Below are 21,213 nucleotides of genomic sequence, written 5' to 3' on the forward strand. Positions count from 1 at the left end.
CATATTATTTGCCATACCCTGCACCCTATGCAGTCCAGAATCTATTCATATTATTTATGCTTTTTATTTATTTATTTTTTTCTTTCAAAGTTTATAAACATGCATAATACTGTGATGTTAGATTTTTAATAATAATAATTACGATAGTAAAACATAAAGACATAAATACAAAAAAAATAAATAAATAAAAATGTCCCAGAAGCCTGAAATAATGGCTGGTTGTTTGCAGCAGTGTGAATAGAGGAATGCCTGTGCTGTACTGGCCTGTAGGTGGGTGTGTTTCACAGAGAGAAGCAGTGGGAATGGATCTGTCAGCCCAGTCATACAGCTAATTAGCTCAGCCTACAACAAAGATAAGCAAGCCTGGGAGGAGGACCCCCTGAGGGGCTTTAGATCCTGGCCAATGCCTGATTGGCAGATGTTAAGAGAGAGTTCTCCTTAATCCACTACATCAATGAACTGCACACATTCAGGGCAGAGATGGGATAATCCAGGCATGAGGACAGTGTACAGTGCATGCAGCTAGAACATGGACAGGACCTTAGACTCTCTGCAACTTCTGATCACTCAGGTGCTACCACAGAGTGACCCCAGCATGGTGTTCAAGGACTGTAAGTATGACCCTAAAACTTCCCAAAAACTGTGTGACTGCTTGGCAGAATGCTGCACATGTGGTTACTGATAGAGCCTCATGGATAAGAACTGCAACATTTCTATCCCTGCAATAAAGTAGAGTAGTCACTTGCTATTCATTTAGTTTGTTTTATTGAAACAGATGTGCTATCTTTTGTTCTTGTCTGCTTTATGTGTGCCTTTTTACCAACCAAGGTGCCTCCAGCTGTTGCAAAACTGCAATTCCCAGCATGCCTGGGAATTGTAGTTTTGCAACAGCTGGAGGCACCCTGGTTGGGAAATATTGGCGTAGCCTGTATAAATACCAGGAATAAAAAGTTGGAGTTATACACTGTCAATGAAGTACAAACACTATATATATATATATATATATATATATATATATATATATATATATATATATATATATTAGTCCTCATGTAGATAACAACCAGAACAGGCTTCTATGTCTTATTCATAATGCATTAGGATTGTCATTTATGATACTTTCTATCTTTGTTCATGTTTCATTTAATTAGATTTGTTACATTTATGTTCTTGTCTTCTTTATTCCAAACCAGGGTGCCTCCAGCTGTTGCAAAACTACAATTCCCAGCATGGCCAGACAGCCAAAGGCTGTCTGGCCATGCTGGGAGTTGTAGTTTTGCAACAGCTGGAGGCGTCCTGGTTGGAAAATACTGGCATAGCTGGACTACAGTGTATGAATACCAGGAATAAACAACTGGGGTTATACACTGGTGTGCCACTAAAAGTGCTGTCAATGAAGTACAAACCATGTATAATCATAATGCATTAGGATTGTCACTTATGATACTTTGTATCTTAGTTCATGTGTTATTAAATTAGATTTGTTCCATTATGTTCTTGTCTGCTTGGTGTGCCTAGCGCAACATTTTTAGCAACCAGGGTGCCTCCAGCTGTTGCAAAAGTACAATTTCCAGCATGCCCAGACAGCCGATGGTTGTCTGGGCATGCTGGGAGTTGTAGTTTTGCAACAGCTGGAGGCACCCTGGTTGGGAAATGCTGGTGTAGCTGGACTGCAGTGTATAAATACCAGGAATAAACAGCTGGAGTTATACACTGGAACAGGTGTGCCACTAAAAGTGCTGTCAATGAAGTACAATATATATGTATCTCCTCATGTAGCCAACAACTAAAACACAGGCTTCTATGTCTTATTCATAATGCGTTAGGATTGTCATTTATGGTACTCTGTATATTTCATGTTTTATTAAACTAGATTTGTTACATTATGTTCTTGTCTGCTGTATGTGTGCCTAGTGCAGTGTTTCCCAATCAGGGGGGCTGTCTGGGCATGCTGGGAGTTATAGTTTTGCAACAGCTGGAGGCACCCTGGTTGGGAAACACTTTTTCCTTGCTTGACCACAGTGTATAAATACCAGGAATTAACAGCTGGATGCAAATAAATGTATGCTAGAGTAAGTGTGCCACTAAAAGTGCCGTCAGTGAAGTCGGAACCATATACTGTATATGTGTTTGTGTGTGTGTGTATATATATATATAAATATATATATATATATATATATATATATATATATATATATATATATATAATATATATATATTATGTCCTAATGTAGACAACAACCAGGACAGACTTCTATGTCTGATTCCTAATGCATAGGATTGTCATTTATGATACTTTTTTTTTTTTTTAAGTCTATGGATCCACTGATCATTTCTATGCCTGCAATAAAGTAGAACAGTCCCTTGCTATTATATAGTTTGTCTTATTGAATCAGATGTTTTACATAGTGTTCTTGTCTGCCTTATGTGTGCCTGGCTAAGTGTTTCCCAACCAGGGTTCCTCCAGTGGTTGCAAAACTACAACTCCCAGCATGCCCAGACAGCCTTCGGCTGTCCAGGCATGCTGGGAGTTGTAGTTCTGCAACAGCTGGAGGCACCATGGTTGGAAAACTCTTGAGTAGCTGGACCACAGTGTATAAATACCAGGCATAAACAGCTGGATGTAAATAGATGTAGGTTAGCCATATTTACTGCCACAGGTGTACCACTAAAAGTGCTGTCAATGAAGTACAGACCATATATATATATATATATATATATATATATTTCCCCTTATGTCAGATCAGCAGCACAATGAAGGGGTTAATCTCCGCCCCTGTGGACTAGCAGGACCAATTGAATTTAATAAATAAAATCTTCAGATTGCTGTGAGAATTCAAGGAATTCTTCACCATCTTCAATTCAGGGTTCTTCCTTTCGGTATCACTACAGCCCCTTTTATGTTCACCGAAGTAGTGTCAGCAATGATGGTAGTTCTCAGGTTGCAGGGGATAAGAGTTATCCCGAACCTGGACGACTGGCTGAGCATAGCCAGCGCTCAACAGTTGTTAATAGAGCATGTGAATATTGTGAATATTAAGCCCTCCTGTCACATCTGGGACGGATAGTCAATCAGGACAAGTCGGATTTGACCCCAAGCACATCTAAACAATTTCTTGGATTTGTGATAGACTCTCTATCTATGACTCTCCATCTTTCACCGGCCAGGCAAGAGAGGATTCTCATAGGAGCTTGGTTTTTAAGGACGCCTGGCAGTGTAACCATAAGGACTCTGATGAGTTTCCTGGGTCTCCTATCCTCAGCTTCAGAAGCAGTGTGCCGTGGGGGATGTGGCACCTTCGCCCCCTTCAATTGGAGGTACTTCAAAATTGGAATCAAAGTTTATTAGATCTAGAAGCTCTCCACTCAAACAAGAAGGTCTCTAGAGTGGTGGATAAATATGCAAGACGGTATGTCAATAGAAGATCCATCTTGGGTGGTTCTTACCACGGATGCCTCGGGATCAGGTTGGGGAGTGCATTGCCAAGACAGGACAGCCTCTGGAATATGGAGTCCAGAAGAATTATTTTTTTTCTTACTTCGAATCACAAGGAACTCAAAGCAATATTTTATGATCTAAATCACTTTGCTCCTCTTCTTTCCGGGAAGGCTGTCAGAGTAAAGTCGGACAACATGACCTCTGTGTTTTACATAAACAAATAGGGAGGTACCAGATCTCAAGTCCTACTCCAGGAGGCAGGGAAGATCTTTATGTGGGTAGAGTCCAGGATAACAAGGTTATCTTCTGTCCACATCGGGGGAGTGCAGAATGTTCTTGTGGACCAGTTGAGTCGGAACTAAACAATTCTGGGGGAATGGTCCCTGCATCCAGAAATCTTCAGTCAGATTGTTTCTCGCTGGGGGGTGCCAGAGGAGGACCTGATGGCCACCCCATTCAACAACATATTGGTGCAATTCTGCTCCCTCTACTCCCTGGACAGGCCGCTAGCAGTGGATGCGATGTTTTCCCCCAACATTTTCCCCCAACTGTCAAAGTCACGAGGGTCCTGATGAAGATCAGAAGGGATCAGGCTTCAGTCATTGCACTGATACCGTTCTGGCCCAAGAGGGCTTGTTTTTCTCAGCTAATGCTGATGAGTCGGGGAGAATACTGGAGATTACCAGTTCGGCAGGATCTGATATCCCAGGGAACTTGGATCTGCCACAACCTAGCGGCTCTGAATCTCATGGCCTGAAGATTGATAGGTCCATATTAAAAGCCAAGGGCTTTTACACTCTCTCACTCTAGGAATGAGGCTACAAACAGAGCCTATGCTAGAGTTAAAGGGGTACTCCTGCCCTAAGACACCTTATCCTTTATCCAAAGGATAGGGGAGAAGATATCTGACCGCTGGGGACCCCCACAATCTTGCATTCAGCACCCACCTCAGGGAGCTGCACGCCACACTGCCAGCTCCAAATCTGCCGTGTGATGCCCCCGTGTGACGGCAGTCTATGGGAGGGGGCGTGACCCCCGCGGTCAGACATCTTATCCCCTATCCTTTGGATAGTGGATAAGATGTCTTAGGACCGGAGTACCCCTTTTAGAAAATCTTTTTATCCTATGTGCAGATAGACAGGTGGATGTCTCTTCACCTTCCATTCCAGAAATATTGGAATTTCTCCAAGATGGCTTTGGGGCTTTGGGAAAGGATTATCACCCAATATCATTGTGACTGCTATATCTGCTTTTCTGTGTAAGGCTAAGTTTCCACTTGGTTATTTTTCTGGCAGTTTTTGGAATACTGCCACTGCAGTTTTTGGGCCAAAGTCAGAAGTGGATCCATCAGGGAGGAGAAGTGTAAGTCCTTCCTTTTATATGTCCTATTCCTTTTGAATACATTTCTGGCTTTGGCTCAAAAACTGCAGTGGCAGATATCCAAAAACTGCCAGAAAAAAAACAAGTGGAAACTTAGCCTAAGAGACTCATTCAGTTTTCAGAAGTCAAGAATTTCATCAGGGGAATTTCTAGACTTTGCCCTAGAGCAATTACGCCTGTTGCACCTTGGGATCTATCCATTGTCCTTAAGCAGCTATGTACCTCTCCTTTTGAACCGCTTGAGGAAATTCCCCCAAGAGATCTCTCTTAAAGTTTGTATGTTTGCTTGCTGTCACATCAGCCAAGAGAGTTGGGGAGCTTCAAGCTCTCTCTACCAGAGAGCCTTATACTGTATTCTTGTCCGGATAAAGTTTTACTAAAATACTTACCATCCTTCATTCCCGAGGTTCCTACAGTTGTTAATTGTGATCACATGATTGTACTTCTGACATATATTCCGTATACTTCTGAAGATGATGAATAGCTTCAGACACTGGATCTTGTGAGATGCTTTCAGATCTATATTCAGAGGACTGATTCTTTCAGGAGGGATGACAATCTTTTTGTAGTGCACCAGGGCAGGAATAAAGGTAAAAAAGCTTCCAAGCCTACAATATCCAGGTGGATTTGCGATTTGTATTCTCTCAGCCTATAAATCAGCTGGACTGGAGCCACCTGAGTTTATTAGAGCTCATTCCACTTAAGCAGTAGCTGCCTCATGGGCCGAACGAGGTTCGGTACCTATTGAGCAAATATGTCAGAGTGCCTCATGCAGTGCTCCTATAACTTTTTTTCAAACATTATCGTTTGGGAAATTTATCCTAGAGAATTTTTTTTTTCTTTAATGTTGTTATTGATGCTGTCAATTCATAGTCCCACCCTGGGGTAGCTATATAAATCCCCTTCTTTGTGCTGCTGATCAGACGTAAGGGGAAGTGAAGATTTAAATAGTTTCTCTTGTTTCCCTTAGTCGTTCAGCAGCACAAGCATCCCTCCCTCTTAGGTTTTTTTTTTTGTCTTATTTAGGTTATAATTACACGAGGGGGTGTGGCGTTCATAGCCTTATATCCCCTTGTTGGGGGTAGAGGCTTGTAGTTTAATTCGAATTTGTTTTCTTTATAAAATTTAATTAGTCCTGCCAGTCCACGGGTGGAGATTAACCCCTTCATTGTGCTACTGACAGACTAAGGGAAACAAGATTACTTAAATCTTCACATACACTGCTCAAAAAAATAAAGAACACTAAGATAACACATCCTAGATCTGAATGAATGAGCTAATCGTATGAAATACTTTCGTCTTTACATAGTTGAATGTGCTGACAACAAAATCACACAAAAATTATCAATGGAAATCAAATTTATCAACCCATGGAGGTCTGGATATGGAGTCACACTCAAAATCAAAGTGAAAAACCACACTACAGGCTGATCCAACTTTGATGTAATGTCCTTTGAAAACAAGTCAAAGTGGATGGAGCAAGACATGATGTCCCAGATGTGCTCAATTGGATTCCGGTCTGGGAAACGGGTGGGCCAGTCCATAGCATCAATGCCTTCCTCTTGCAGGAACTGCTGACACACTCCAGCCACATAAGGTCTAGCATTGTCTTGCATTAGGAGGAACCCAGGGCCAACCGCACCAGCATATGGTCTTACAAGGGGTCTGAGGATCTCATATCGGTACCTAATGGCAGTCAGGCTACCTCTGGCAAGCACATGGAGGGCTGTGCGGCCCCTCAAAGAAATGCCACTCCACACCATTACTGACCCACTGCCAAACCGGTCATGCTGGAGGATGTTGAAGGCAGCAGAACGTTCTCCACAGCGTCTCCAGACATTGGCACATGTGCTCAGTGTGAACCTGCTTTCATCTGTGAAGAGCACAGGGCGCCAGTGGTGAATTTGCCAATCTTGGTGTTCTCTGGCAAATTCCAAACGTCCTGCACGGTGTTGGGCTGTAAGCACAGCCCCCACCTGTGGACGTCGGTCCCTCATGGAGTCTGTTTCTGACTGTTTGAGTGGACAGGTGCACTTTTGTGGCCTGCTGGAGGTCATTTTGCAGGGCTCCTCCTGCTCCTCTTTGCACAAAGGTGGAGGTAGCGGTCCTGCTGCTTGGCTGTTGCCCTCCTACGGCCTCCTCCACATCTCCTGATGTACTGGCCTGTCTCCTGGTAGAGCCTCATGCTCTGGACACTACGCTGACAGACACAGTAAACCTTCTTGCCACAGCTCACATTGATATGCCATCCTGGATGAGCTGCACTACCTGAGCCACTTGTGTGGGTTGTAGACTCCGTCTCTTGCTACCACTAGATTGAAAGCACAGTCAGCATTCAAAAGTGACCAAAACATTAGCCAGGAAGCATAGGAACTGAGAAGTGGTCTGTGGTGACCACCTGCAGAACCACTCCTTTATTGGGGTTGTCTTGCTAATCGCCTTTAATTTCCACCTGTTGTCTGTTCCATTTGCACAACAGCATGTGAAATTGTCAATCAGTGTTGCTTCCTGAGTGGACAGTGTGATTTCACAGAAGTGTGATTGACTTGGAGTTACATTGTGTTTGTGTTCCCTTTATTTATTTTTTTGAGCAGTGTGTGTGTGTGTTTAATAAATATTAGTTCTTATGTAGCCAACAACCTGGACAGGCTTTTAGGTCTTATTCATAATGCATAGGATTGTCATTTATGATACTTTGTATTTTGAAGTCTATGGATAAACTGACAGGATCTGCAACATCTGTGCGCCTGCAATTCAGTAGTTATTTTGTTTGTTTTATTGAATAAGATGTGTTACATTAGGTTGTTTTCTGCTTAATGTGTGCCTACTCCATGTTTCCCAACCAGGCTGTCCCCAGCGGTTGCAAAGCTACAACTCCCAGCATGCTGGGAGTTATAGTTCTGCAACTGCTGGAGGCACCCTGGTTGGGAAACATGGGCGTTGCTGGACCACAGTGTATGAATACCAGGAATAAACAGCTGGAGTTATACACTGGTACAGGTGTGCCACTAAAAGTGCAAAATCAGTAAAGTACAAAACTACAAACTATATATCCTGTAGATCAAGCAATTGTCATGTAGACAGCAATCAGAACAGACTTCTATGTCTTAATCATAATGCATAGAATTGTCATTGTATTTTCATGTCTATGTTTTAACGGAGAATAGTATAGGCTAGTATTTCCCAACGAGGATGCCTCCAGCTGTTGCAAAACTACAACTCCCAGCATGCCCAGACAGCCTTCGGCTGTCTGGGCATGCTGGGAATTGTAGTTTTGCTACAGCTGGAGGCACCCTGTTTTAACGCCTGGGACTTGTAGACAAATAAGCTACTTACTTCCACATCCTACAGCTGTACAGTTTGTGTATCACTACAAATGCCAGCACAACCTGCCTATCAGGACCCATAGCAATGCTAAGAAAACCAAACGTAGAACTGTATACATAATCCAATTGTTTATTTACTTCATATTTCAATGTACTGTAGCTGCGGTTTGTGGTATTTTGTTGTGCATCATTGGCTCTTACTATGTAATCATTGTGGACACATTCTAGATTCCGCTTCCTTGGTTCACACTTGCTATAATTGTCCTGATTGCACAGCAGCCTGTGGCTGAAGAGCCATGCTGGTACTTGTAGTTACATTGTACGGATGGGTGGAATTACATAATAGTGTTTAAATCTTTCTTGTATTAACAATATTCTTTGAACTTGGTAGCTATGATGAATATCCGGACCATTGAGCTACTGTTTAACCATTTACCATGGGTATTTATTATTTCCTTTGCCCTTTTAAAGGGGTACTCCGCTGGAAACTCACCACTTTGACACGTTTCCCAGGTGACAGATTCACTTTAAAGGGGTACTCCGTCAGAAAACTTTTTTTTTTTTTTTTTATCAACTGGTGCCAGAAAGTTAAACATATTTGTAAAGTATTTCTATTTAAAAATCTTAATCCTTCCAATACTTATCAGCTACTGTATACTACAGAGGAAGTTTTTTTCTGTTTGAATTTTCTTTTCTGTCTGACCACAGTGCTCTCTGCTGACACCTCTGTCAATGTCAGGAAGTGTCCAGAGTAGGAGAGGTTTGCTATAGGGATTTGCTCGTACTCTGGACAGTTCCTGACATGGACAGAGGTGTCAGCAGAGAACAGTGTGGTCAGACAAAAAGGAAATTCAAAAAGAAAAGAACTTCCTCTGGAGCATACAGCAGCTGATAGGTACTGGAAGGATTAAGATTTTTATATAGAAGTAATTTACAATTCTTTTTAAATTTCTGGCATCAGTTAATAAAAATAAAAATAAAAAAGTTTTCCAGCGCAGTACCCCTTCAAGTAAATAGAAAGATGAGAGATTTATTAGAGAATAGTTCGTAAGTAAACAAGCGCTATTAAGTAGCAATATCCTCATGGGCTCAGTCATTAGAGTTTAAGCAGCCAGTGTGTTCCTTACAAGCTTCCCCCAGTGTATAAGAGGTATGGGTTACAATAATGGTGGGGGAGGGAGCTCTGACCATTGGGAATTCATGAAACCGGAACTATATTTGATCATGACTTTACATTTGTAGCTTGTATAAACAGAGTTTCCCATTAACCCCTTAATGACCAGGCCATTTTACACCTTAAGGACCAGAGCAATTTTTGCAATTCTGACCACTGTCACTTTAAACATTAATAACTCTGGAATGCTTTTAGTTATCATTCTGATTCTGAGATTGCTTTTTTGGTGACATATTCTACTTTAACAAAGGGGTAAATTTTTGTTGTAACATGCATCCTTTCTTGGTGAAAAATCCCCAAATTTTATGAAAAAAATGAAAATTTAGCATTTTTCAAACTTTGACGCACTCTGCTTGTAAGGAAAATGGATATTCAAAAAAAATGTTTCTTTTGGTTCACAAATACAATATGTCTACTTTATGTTTGCATCATAAAATTTATGAGTTTGTACTTTTGGAAGACACCAGAGGGCTTCAAAGTTCAGCAGCAATTTTGAAATTTTTCACAAAATTTTCAACTCACTATTTTTCAGTGACCAGTTCAGTTTTGACGTGGATTTGAAGGGTCTTCATATTAGAAATACCCCATAAATGACCTAATTATAAAAACTGCACCCCCCAAAGTATTCAAAATGACATTCAGTAAGTGTTTTCATCCTTTAGGTGTTTCACAGGAATAGCAGCAAAGTGAAGGAGAAAATTCAAAATCTTCATTTTTTACACTCGCATGTTCTTTAGACCCAGTTTTTGAATTTTTACAAGGGGTAAAAGGAGAAAATTTTTACTTGTGTTTAAAACCCAATTTCTCTCGAGTAAGGACATACCTCATATGTCTATGTTAATTGTTCGGCGGGCGCAGTAGAGGGCTCAGAAGGGAAGGAGCGACAAATGGTTTTTGGGGGGCATGTCACCTTTATGAAGCCCCTATGGTGCCAGGACAGCAAAAAAAAACAAACACATGGCACACCATTTTGGAAACTATACCCCTCGGGGAACGTAACAAGGGGTAATGTGAACCTTAATACCCCACAGGTGTTTCACGACTTTTGCATATGTAAAAAAAAATTTTTTTTTACCTAAAATGCTTGGTTACCCAAAAATTTTACATTGTTAAAAAGGGTAATAGCAGAAAATACCCCCCAAAATTTGAAGCCCAATTTCTCCTGATTCAGAAAACACCCCATATGGGGGTGAAAAGTGCTCTGCTGGCGCACTACAGGTCTCAGAAGAGAAGGCGTCACATTTGGCTTTTTGAAAGCAAATTTTGCTCTGGGGGCATGCCACATTTAAGAAGCCCCTATGGTGCCAGAACAGCAAAAAAACAAACAAACCCACATAGCATACCATTTTGGAAACTATACCCTTAGGAAACGTAACAAGGGGTAATGTGAACCTTAATACCCCACAGGTGTTTCACGACTTTTGCATATGTAAAAAAAAATTTTTTTTTTTACCTGAAATGCTTGGTTACCCAAAAATGTTACATTTTTAAAAAGGGTAATAGCAGAAAATACCCCCCAAAATTTTTAACACAATTTCTCCCGAGTACGGCGATACCCCATATGTGACCCTAAACTGTTGCCTTGAAATACGACAGGGCTCCAAAGCGAAAGAGCGCCATGCGCATTTGAGGCCTAAATTGGGGATTTACATAGGGGTGGACATAGGGGTATTCTACGCCAGTGATTCCCAAACAGTGTGCCTCCAGCTGTTGTAAAACTCCCAGCATGCCTGGACAGTCAGTGGCTATCTGGCAATACTGGGAGTAGTTGTTTTGCAACAGCTGGAGGCTCCGTTTTGGAAACGGTGGCGTACCAGACGTTTTTCATTTTTATTGGGGAGGGGGGCTGTGTAGGGGTATGTGTATATGTAGTGTTTTTTACTTTTTATTTTATTTTGTGGTAGTGTAGTGTTTTTAGGGTACAATCACACGGGCAGGGGTTCACAGTAGTTTCTCGCTGGCAGTTTGAGCTGCGGCAGAAAATTTGCTGCAGCTCAAACTTGCAGCCGGATACTTACTGTAAACCTTCGCCCATGTGAGTGTACCCTGTACATTCACATTGGGGGGGACATCCAGCTGTTGTAAAACTACAACTCCCAGCATGTATCAGTGCATGCTGGGAGTTGTAGTTTTGCAACAGCTGGAGGCACACTGAGTGTTTTGCAACCAGTGTGCCTTCAGCTGTTGCAAAAGCTACAACCCCCAGCATGTACGGACAGCGGAAGGGCATGCTGGGACTTGTAGTTATGCAACAGCTGGAGGCATACTACTTTGGCTGGGGATTGTAGTTATGCAACAGCTGGAGACACACACTGGTTTGCTACTTAACTCAGTGTTTCACAACCAGTGTGCCTTCAACTGTTGCAAAACTACAACTGTCAGCAGTCACCGACAGCCAACGGGCATGCTGGGAGTTGTAGTTATGCAACCACCAGATGCACCACTACAACTCCCAGCATGCACTTTAGCTGATTGTGCAAGCTGGGAGTTGTAGTTATACAACAACTGAAGGTACCCTTTTCCATAGAAAAAATGTGCCTCCAGCTGTTGCAAAACTATAAGTCCCAGCATGCCCATAAGGGAATGCTGGTAGTTGTGGTGGTCTGCCTCCTGCTGTTGCATAACTACAGCTCCCAGCATGCCCTTTTTGCATGCTGGGAGCTGTTGATAAGCAACAGCAGGAGGCTGTCACTCCTCTCCAACTGCTGATCCACGCCGCCGCAGCAGGTCAGTCCCTCGCCGCCGCTCCTGGGGCCCCGATCCCAACAGGGACGCCGGGGATCGGGGTCCCCAGCTCCCGGGGTCCTCTTCACGCACCCGCTCACGTCCTCCGGAAGAGGGGCGGAGCGGGTTGCGGAAGTGACACCCGCAGCAGGTGCCCTGATTGATCGGCCGGTAAACTGGCCAACGAATCAGGGCGATCGTGAGGTGGCACCAATGCCACCTCACCCCTGCTGGCTATGGCTGTTCGGGGCTGTCAGAGACGGCCCCGATCAGCCAGTAATTCCGGGTCACTGGAGACCCGATTGACCCGGAATCCGCCGCAGATCGCTGGGCTGAATTTTTCAGCGATCTGCGGCCATCGCCGACATGGGGGGACATAATGACCCCCCTGGGCGATATGCCGCGATGCCTGCAGATCGATATCGGCAGGTATTGGGCACCGGCTCACCTCCGGCTAGCGGTGGGGGGGCGGGAATTGACAGGACGTACTCATACGTCCTCGGTCCTTAAGGACTCGGAAACGGGGGCGTATGAGTACGTCCATTGTCCTTAAGGGGTTAAGGGCAGCATTGTATTGTAAAGATAGGATTGGAGCAATTTTCCAGTAGAGAATAAGAAGATACATGTTCGTGTATGTGGCTCAAAGTGTGACTGTATGATGGTGGCTTATTGTATGTATCTTCATGTGTCTGTGATAAACTTTCTACAGTATTGTGTGTGCGTGTGTGTGTGTGTGTGTGTGTGTATATAATATATATTGCAAATGTTTATACAGTATCTCACAGTGAGTCCACCCCTTACATGGAAATATAATTAAAATATCTTTTCATGTGACAACACTGAAGAAATGACCTTCTGCCACAATGTAAAGTACTGAGAGCACAGCCTGCATAAGTGTTTTTTAATAGGGATAGTCCTGCCAAAAACAACTTATCCACGATCTACAGGATAGAGGATAAATATTTGATCCCAGGGGGTCTGACCACTTGGATCCTCCTGATCTCCTGCCCGCGTTCCGGCTCTCTGAGAAATGCGCGTGCTACAGACGGCACACGCTCCATTCTGGCATCTCCACCGCTTCCATAGAAATGAATGGAGTGTGTGCCGTCTGTAGCCTGTGCTCCTCTCGGAGAGCCTGGGCACAGAGCAGGAGATCGCGCATGGGGGGCCCCCTGGGATCAGACACTTACTGTATCCCCCCCCCCCCCCCCCCTAGGATAGCGGATAAGTTTGTTTTTCAGTGGACTACTCCTTTAATTTTGCAGTCCCATCAAAATAACTCAACACACAGGCAAATATGTCTAAAGCCTTGCTACAAAAGTAAGTACACCCCTGAGTGGAAATGTCCAAATTGGGTCCAAAGTGTCACTTTTTTGTGTGATCACCATTATTTTCCAGCATTACTGGATGCTTAATAGGGTTTGTTCTAGAGTTATGCTTGGCCTGTCCATCACCTTCACCCTTAGCTTCTTTAGCAAGGAAGCAGTTGTCTTAAAGATGTGTTTGGAGTTGTTGTTGGAATACTGTCCTGTAGGCCAGTCTCCAAAGGGAGAGGACCATGCCCTGCTTCTGTATGTCACAGTACATGTTGGCACTCATGGTTTCCTCAATGAACTGTAACTCTAAGTAATGTAATCCATGTCCTTAGTCTGCTTGTCTTCAGCTAACTGTTTGCAGGATTTCTTGTGCTCCATCTTTAGAAGAGGCTTCCTTCTGGGATGACAGCCATGCAGACTAATTTGATGGAGTGTGCGGCATATGGTCTGAGCACTGACAGGCTGAACCCTTCCCCCTACCCTTTCAACCTCTGCAGCCATGCTGGCAGCACTTTGTCTATTTCCCAAAGACAACCTCTGAATATGACACTGAGCACATGCACTCCACTTCTCTGCTCGACCATGGCAATGCTTGTTTTGAGTTGAATCTATTGTGGAATGGCTCTTTTCATTGTGACTAATCCACACCCTGACTGACCAACACAGTTTTTGCATTAATACCCCAGTTATTGATTTATTTATTTATTTATTTGTATTCAGATTTCCAAATCCAATGAGAAAACATCAGCATTGTATATCAATACAGTGCAGATTCCCATTGAAAGTTATATAACAATGTTTTGACATAGGGGATTATCTTATATGCCATTTTCAGAGACCCATATGTATATTGTTAAATGAGAAGTGTCATAACTGTAGGGGAAAAAAAATAGAAATGATTGAATCATGAAGCACTTGGGAGTTCAGGAATTAAATCATTTAAATTCTGCATAATGCTTTCTAGTGGAGTAACAGGGGAGCCATTGACTATATTGTATAACCGGGTATACAGTACTATGGATAGATCTATGTCATCCTGAATGCCCCATAATGATGTAAATATCCTACAACAAACCACCTGATACCACCAGGATGTCATCTTGTTTTATAATGTATGATTCTAATGGCTTTATTAATAAACAGTGCAGCTTGTAGGCAACAAGAGCTGTGCTCAGACAACTGTGGTACCAGACTGGAATAAAACAGGACTTGCCTAGTAATAGACGCCCTACTAATACCTTCTGGCATCTTCTCAGCTCCAAGATGGAATGGCGGGAGCAATGTATAATGGAGGTGCGTTTACACAAGCATTGGAATACAGTTATAATATGGTAATAATAGTCTTTCGGTAATAGTATGGTGGTATTACTGAGTTGTGGAGTGGTATTGTGGTATTAACTGGGCCTTGTAGTGGTATAATTGGTAATATTGGTCTTTGTATAGTGACTGTGACTATAGTGTATATAGCACATAACTGTGTTGTTATGAACTTCATAAGTTGGGGCTTACCTTTTTTAAATTTAGCTTAGGGCCACATCTAGTCTAAAACTGGCCCTGACTGAAGTGGTCTTCTATAAGTGGCTTCCAAATTTCCCTTACCAGAAACTTAAAGGATAAGTATCATGAAAAAAAACTTAAAGGATAGGGGATAAGTTTTTTTTATTTTTTTTAGATTGCGGGGGTCCGAGCGAAGGGGCCCCCCACGATCTCCTGTTTAGAGCCCCGGCTCTCCTATACATCGGCGTGTCACGACCCCCGCCTCAAGTGGGGGCTGCCACACCCCTTCTATATAGTTCTATGGGAGAGCTGACGATTGCCAAAATGCTCTCCCATAGAGCTATATGGAGGGGGCGTGGCGGGCCAATGTATAGGAGAGGCTCGAGAGGCCCCAGGGCTCCAACCCCCCGGGATCTAAAACTTATCCGCTATCCTTCGAATAGGGGGGTAAATTTTTTTCATGATACTTCTCCTCCTTTAACTCCTTAAGGACCAGGCCATTTTACACCTTAGGACCAGAGCGTTTTTTGCACATCTGACCACTGTCACTTTAAACATTAATAACTCTGGAATGCTTTTAGTTATCAATCTGATTCCGAGATTATTTTTTTCGTGACATATTCTACTTTAACATAGTGGTAAAATTTTGTGGTAACTTGCATCCTTTCTTGGTGAAAAATCCCAAAATTTGATGAAAAATTTGAAAATTTAGCATTTTTCTAACTTTGAAGCTCTCTGCTTGTAAGGAAAATGGATATTCAAAATTTTTTTTTTATTTTATTCACATTTCCAATATGTCTACTTTATGTTTGCATAATAAAATTGACGTGTTTTTACTTTTGGAAGACACCAGAGGGCTTCAAAGTTCAGCAGCAATTTTCCAATTTTTCACAAAATTTTGAACCTCGCTTTTTTTCAGAGACCAGTTCAGGTTTGAAGTGGATTTGAAGGGTCTTCCCATTAGAAATACCCCACAAATGACCCCATTATAAAAACTACACCCCCCAAAGTATTCAAAATGACAATCAGTAAGTGTTTTAACCCTTTAGGTGTTTCACAGGAATAGCAGCAAAGTGAAGGAGAAAATTCACAATCTTTATTTTTTACACTCGCATGTTATTGTAAACCCAATTTTTGAATTTTTACAAGGGGTAAAAGGAGAAAATGTATACTTATATTTGTAGCCCAATTTCTCTCGAGTAAGCACATACCTCATATGTCTATGTAAAGTATTCGGCGGGCGCAGTAGAGGGCTCAGAAGCGAAGGAGCGACAAGGGGATTTTGGAGAGTACGTTTTTCAGAAATGGTTTTTGGGGGGCATGTTGCATTTAGGAAGCCCCTATGGTGCCAGAACAGCAAAAATAACCCACATGGCATACCATTTTGGAAACTAGACCCCTTGGGGAACGTAACAAGGAATAAAGTGAGCCTTAATACCCCACAGGTGTTTCACGACTTTTACATATGTAAAAAAAAATATTTTTTTTTTCACTAAAATGTGTGTTTCCCCCCAAATTACAAATTTTTTCAAGGGTTAATAGCAGAAAATACCCCCCAAAATTTGTAACCCCATCTCTTCTGAGTATGGAGGTACCCCATAAGTTGGCATGAAGTGCATTACGGGCGAACTACAATGCTCCGAAGAGAAGGAGTGATATTTGACTTTTTGAGAGCAAATTTTGCTCGGGGGGCATGTCGCATTTAGGAAGCCCCTATGGTGCCAGAACAGCAAAAAAAAACACATGGCATACCATTTTGGAAACTAGACCCCTTGAGGAACGTAACAAGGAATAAAGCGAGCCTTAATACCCCACACGGGTTTCACGACTTTTGCATATGTAAAAAAAAAAAAAATTTTTTTTCACTAAAATGTGTGTTTCCCCCCAAATTTCACATTTTTGCAAGGGTTAATAGCAGAAAATACCTCCCAAAATTTGTAACCCCATCTCTTCTGAGTATGGAGGTACCCCATAAGTGGACCTGAAGTGCACTACGTGCGAACTACAATGCTCAGAAGAGGAGGAGCACCATTGAGCTTTTGGAAAGAGAATTCGTTTGGAATGGTAGTCAGGGGCCATGTGCATTTACAAAGCCCCCCGTGGTGCCAGAACAGTGGACCCCCCCCACATGTGACCCCATTTTGGAAACTACACCCCTCACAGAATTTAATAAGTGGTGCAGTGAGCATTTACACCCCACTGGCGTTTGACAGATCTTTGGGACAGTGGGCTGTACAAATGGAAAATTACATTTTTCATTTTCACGGATCACTGTTCCAAAAATCTGTCAGACACCTGTGGGGCATAAATGCTCACTGCGCCCCTTATTACATTACATGAGGGGTGTAGTTTCCAAAATGGGGTGACACATATGGGGGGGGGGTCCATTGTTCTGGTACCATGGGGGCTTTGTAAACACAAGTGGCCTTCAATTCCGGACAAATTTTCTCTTCAAAATCCCAATGGCGCTCCTTCTCTTCTGAGCATTGTAGTGCACCCATAGAGCACTTTACATTCACATATGGGGTATGCTCTTACTCAGAAGAAATTGGGTTACAAATTTTGGTGGGCTTTTTTTTATTTTCCCTTGTGAAAATGAAAAATTTAGGGTGACACCAGCATTTTAGTGAATTTTTTTTTTTTTTTTCACTTTCCCATCCAACTTTAATGAAAATTTGTCAAACACCTGTGGGGTGTTATGGCTCACTATACCCCTCCTTACGTTCCGTGAGGGGTGTCGTTTCCAAAATGGGGTCACATGTCTGTATTTATTGTTTTGTGTTTATGTCAGAACCACTGTAAAATCAGCCACCCCTGTGCAAATCACCAATTTAGGCCTCAAATGTACATGGTGCGCTGTCACTCCTGAGCCTTGTTGTGCGTCCGCAGAGCATTTTACGCCCACATATGGGGTATCTCCATACTCAGGAGAAATTGCGTTACAAATTTTGGGTGCCTTTTTTTCCTTTTACCTCCCGTGAAAATAAAAAGTAAAGGACAACACCAGCATGTTAGTGTAAAAAAAAAATTTTTTTTTACACTAACAGGCTGGTGTAGACCCCAACTTTTCTTTATCATAAGGGGTAAAAGGAAAAAAAGCCCCCAAAATTAGTAACGCAATTTCTCCCGAGTACGGAGATACCCCATATGTGGCACTAAACTGTTTCCTTGAAATACGACAGGGCTCCGAATTGAGAGAGCGCCATGCGCATTTGAGGACTAATTTAGGGATTGCACAGGGGTGGACATAGGGGTATTCTACGCCAGTGATTCCCAAACAGGGTGCCTCCAGCTGTTGCTAAACTCCCAGCATGCCTGGACAGTCAGTGGCTGTCCGGAAATGCTGGGAGTTGTTGTTTTGCAACAGCTGGAGGCTCTGTTTTGGAAACACTGCCGTACAATACTTTTTTATTTTTTATTAGGGGGACAGTGTAAGGGGGTGTATATGTTGTGTTTTACTCTTTATTATGTGTAAGTGTTGTGTTTTTAGGGTACATTCACACTGGCGGCTTTACAGTGAATTTACCGCTAGGAGTTTGCGCTGCGGTGAAAAATTTGCCACAGCCCAAACTTGAAGCAGAAAACTTACTGTAAACCCGCCAGTGTGAATGTACCCTGTACGTTCACATGGGGGGCAAACCTCCAGCTGTTTTAAAACTACAACTCCTAGCATGTACTGACAGACCGTGCATGCTGGGAGTTGTACTTTTGCAACAGCTGGAGGCACACTGGTTGGAAAACCTTCAGTTAGGTTCTGTTACCTAACTCAGTATTTTCCAACCAGTGTGCCTCCAGCTGTTGCAAAACTTCAACTCCCAGCATGTACTGATCGCCGAAAGGCATGCTGGGAGATGTAGTTATGCAACAGCTGGAGGGATCGCAACTACAACTCCCAGCATGCAGAGACAGCTGTTTGCTGTTTAGGCTTGCTGGGAGTTGCAGTTTTGCAACATCTGTAGAGCTATAGTTTAGAGACCACTGCATAGTGGTCTCCAAACTGTGGACCTCCAGATGTTGCAAAACTACAACTCCCAGCATGCCCAGACAGCAAACTGCTGTCTGGGCATGCTGGGAGTTGTAGTTTTGCAAGATCTGGAGGTGCACAGTATAGAGATCACTTTGCAGTGGTCTCAAACTGTAGACCTCCAGCTGTTGCAAAACTGCAACTCCCAGCAAGCCTAAACAGCTCTCTGGGCATGCTGGGAGTTGTAGTTTTGCAACATCTGGAGGGTTACAGTTTAGAGACCACTATAGTGGTCTCAGACTGTAGCCCTCCAGATGTTGCTAAGTAACTCACCGGCTTCCGTTGGATCCAGGGAGCTGCGTCGCGGTCCTCTTCTTCCACCGATCGTCGCCTGCTGCCGCCGCTGATCGTCGCCGCTGCCGTCGCCGATGGGTAAGTGGATCTTCGGCGCCGGTCCCTGTCGGTTTCCCCGTTCTGCCCCGCCTATTGTGGGAGGGCAGGACGGGGAAACCGAAAGTAAACCCCTCCGCCCCTGATCTGCTATTGGTGGTCGCGTCTAGACCACCAATAGCAGAGATAGGAGGGGTGGCAACCCTGCCACCTCACTCTTATCGCTACAGGGGGATCGTGGGTGTCTAGGACACCCGCGATCCCCCTTCTATTCCGGGTCACCGGGTCACCATAGACCCGCATGACCCGGAATCGGCGCAAATCGCAAGTGTGAATTCACTTGCGATTTGCGCCGATCGCCGACATGGGGGGGTCTAATGACCCCTCTGGGCATTTGCGCGGGGTGCCTGCTGATAGATATCAGCAGTCACCCCGGCGCGATCCCCGCCCGGCGCGCGGCGGGGACCGAAATTCCCACGGGCGTACAGGTACGCCCTTGGTCCTTAAGTACCAGGGAGCAAAGGCGTACCTGTACGCCCTTGGTCCTTAAGGGGTTAAGGGGTTTCATAACAGCTAGAGGATAACACTTCTTTGTCAGTCTCCAGGATGACTCCTGCAGCTTCACAGTCCCCAGTACATGCTCACTCTCATAGCATAGCCTAATAGCATAGCCTACCCCTTCCATTATTTTATCCAGCTTTGGTAAATGAATAATGGCTCTAATTCAGTTTTGTTTGGCATGACAATGTAGGTAGTCGTGCATGTGGGCTATACATGAGGACTCCTAGCAAAAAACTACTTAAAACACTGGTCAGAAAGAATAAAACTGTGATTTATTAAAACCTGTCCAGAGGAAAAGTTGCTGAGTTGCCCATAGCAACCAGATTTCTTCTTTCATTTGTGAAAAGGCCTCTGAAAAATGAAAGAAGCGATCTGATTGGTTGCTATGGGCAACTCAGCAACTTTTCCTCTGGACAGATTTTGATCTCCCCCCATGGTCTTTAAAAGTTGTAACTGGCTATAAAATAATTGCACATCTGTCACAGAGATGTCTGCACTTTATGGGAGAGCCTTTTTAAGAGCTGGTCTTCTGGGGAACTTTCACTATATGACATTTCATCAGATTTTAGTGCACGGTTACTGTTTATTTGCTGAATTTATCATAGTGGAAAAATCAAATAAAACATTTGGCCTGTACTAAGTGTTGGATCCTTCCAAACAGAAACGGGTTCTGAACGCCAATGTTCCACAGTCAGGGAAGAAACTGAGGCTGAAAAGTTGTTGGATATTACAACAAGACAATGATCCAAAATATACTTAAAATTCAGCCTTGAACCACTTAAAATAAAAGATTAACGTTCTGAAATGGTCTTCGCGGCTCCCAAACTTAAATTCTATTAAAAGTCTGTGCGCAGATATATTGTGTATGGAGGGTGACCAAAGAATATTTCTGAACTAAAAGCTTTCTGCATGAAAGAAAATAGCAATTCTTACAGCTAGAATACAATAACTATTAGCGAACTATGAAAAAAATCACTTTGATAAATTTAGCAATAAATTTCACATTTTTCGAGAATAGTTCATATTTAAAGGGGTTGTCCTGTGAGTTCTTTTTCTTTGAAAGTGAATAAGACATCTGGAATACATGTACTAAAGTGCTGACATGGATGAGTACTATGAGACTGTGGTTTACATGCCCTTTATTGCCTCTGTGCAGTGTCAAGGAGGCGTGGCCAATGTCCTGAGGTGCCCTGTGTTGTAATGCCTTTCCCCACTTTCCTATCCCACCCTCCGCTTTGGGGAGGGTGGGATGGGAAAGTGGGGAAAGGCTTTACAGCACAGGGCAGGGTGGGACAGGCAGAGTTCTGAGCCCTGCTGATTTCCCGCCCATATGTGGGGAGTGGCTTCAGTGCCTCGCCACGTGCGCCATCACTAGAGCTTGGTCTTACACCGCTTTAGCTTCTGAGAGCCTAGTGAACTTACTGACGACATGCACGCTTCAG

At 43.3% G+C, this 21,213-nt stretch overlaps 1 protein-coding gene across 3 annotated transcripts in view; it reads left to right on the forward strand.

Annotated features, from left to right (window-relative positions):
- Nucleotides 1-341: 341 nt before the first annotated feature.
- LIX1 (limb and CNS expressed 1) overlaps nucleotides 342-21,213 on the forward strand; it is a 206,902-nt gene continuing 186,030 nt past the window's right edge. For 2 of the 3 annotated variants that reach the window (XR_008847495.1, XM_056537558.1), the window contains exon 1: nucleotides 345-611. Coding sequence is in view for 2 of the 3 variants with exons in the window: in XM_056537558.1 (XP_056393533.1) it covers nucleotides 530-611 (82 nt within the window). In the remaining variant the exon portion in view is untranslated. Of the gene's footprint in view, nucleotides 612-21,213 lie in introns of all 3 variants that reach the window. The other variant, XM_056537560.1, reaches the window with a different exon arrangement.

This window comes from Hyla sarda, chromosome 1, assembly GCF_029499605.1.
Source record: "Hyla sarda isolate aHylSar1 chromosome 1, aHylSar1.hap1, whole genome shotgun sequence".
NCBI classification, from domain to species: Eukaryota; Metazoa; Chordata; class Amphibia; order Anura; family Hylidae; genus Hyla; species Hyla sarda.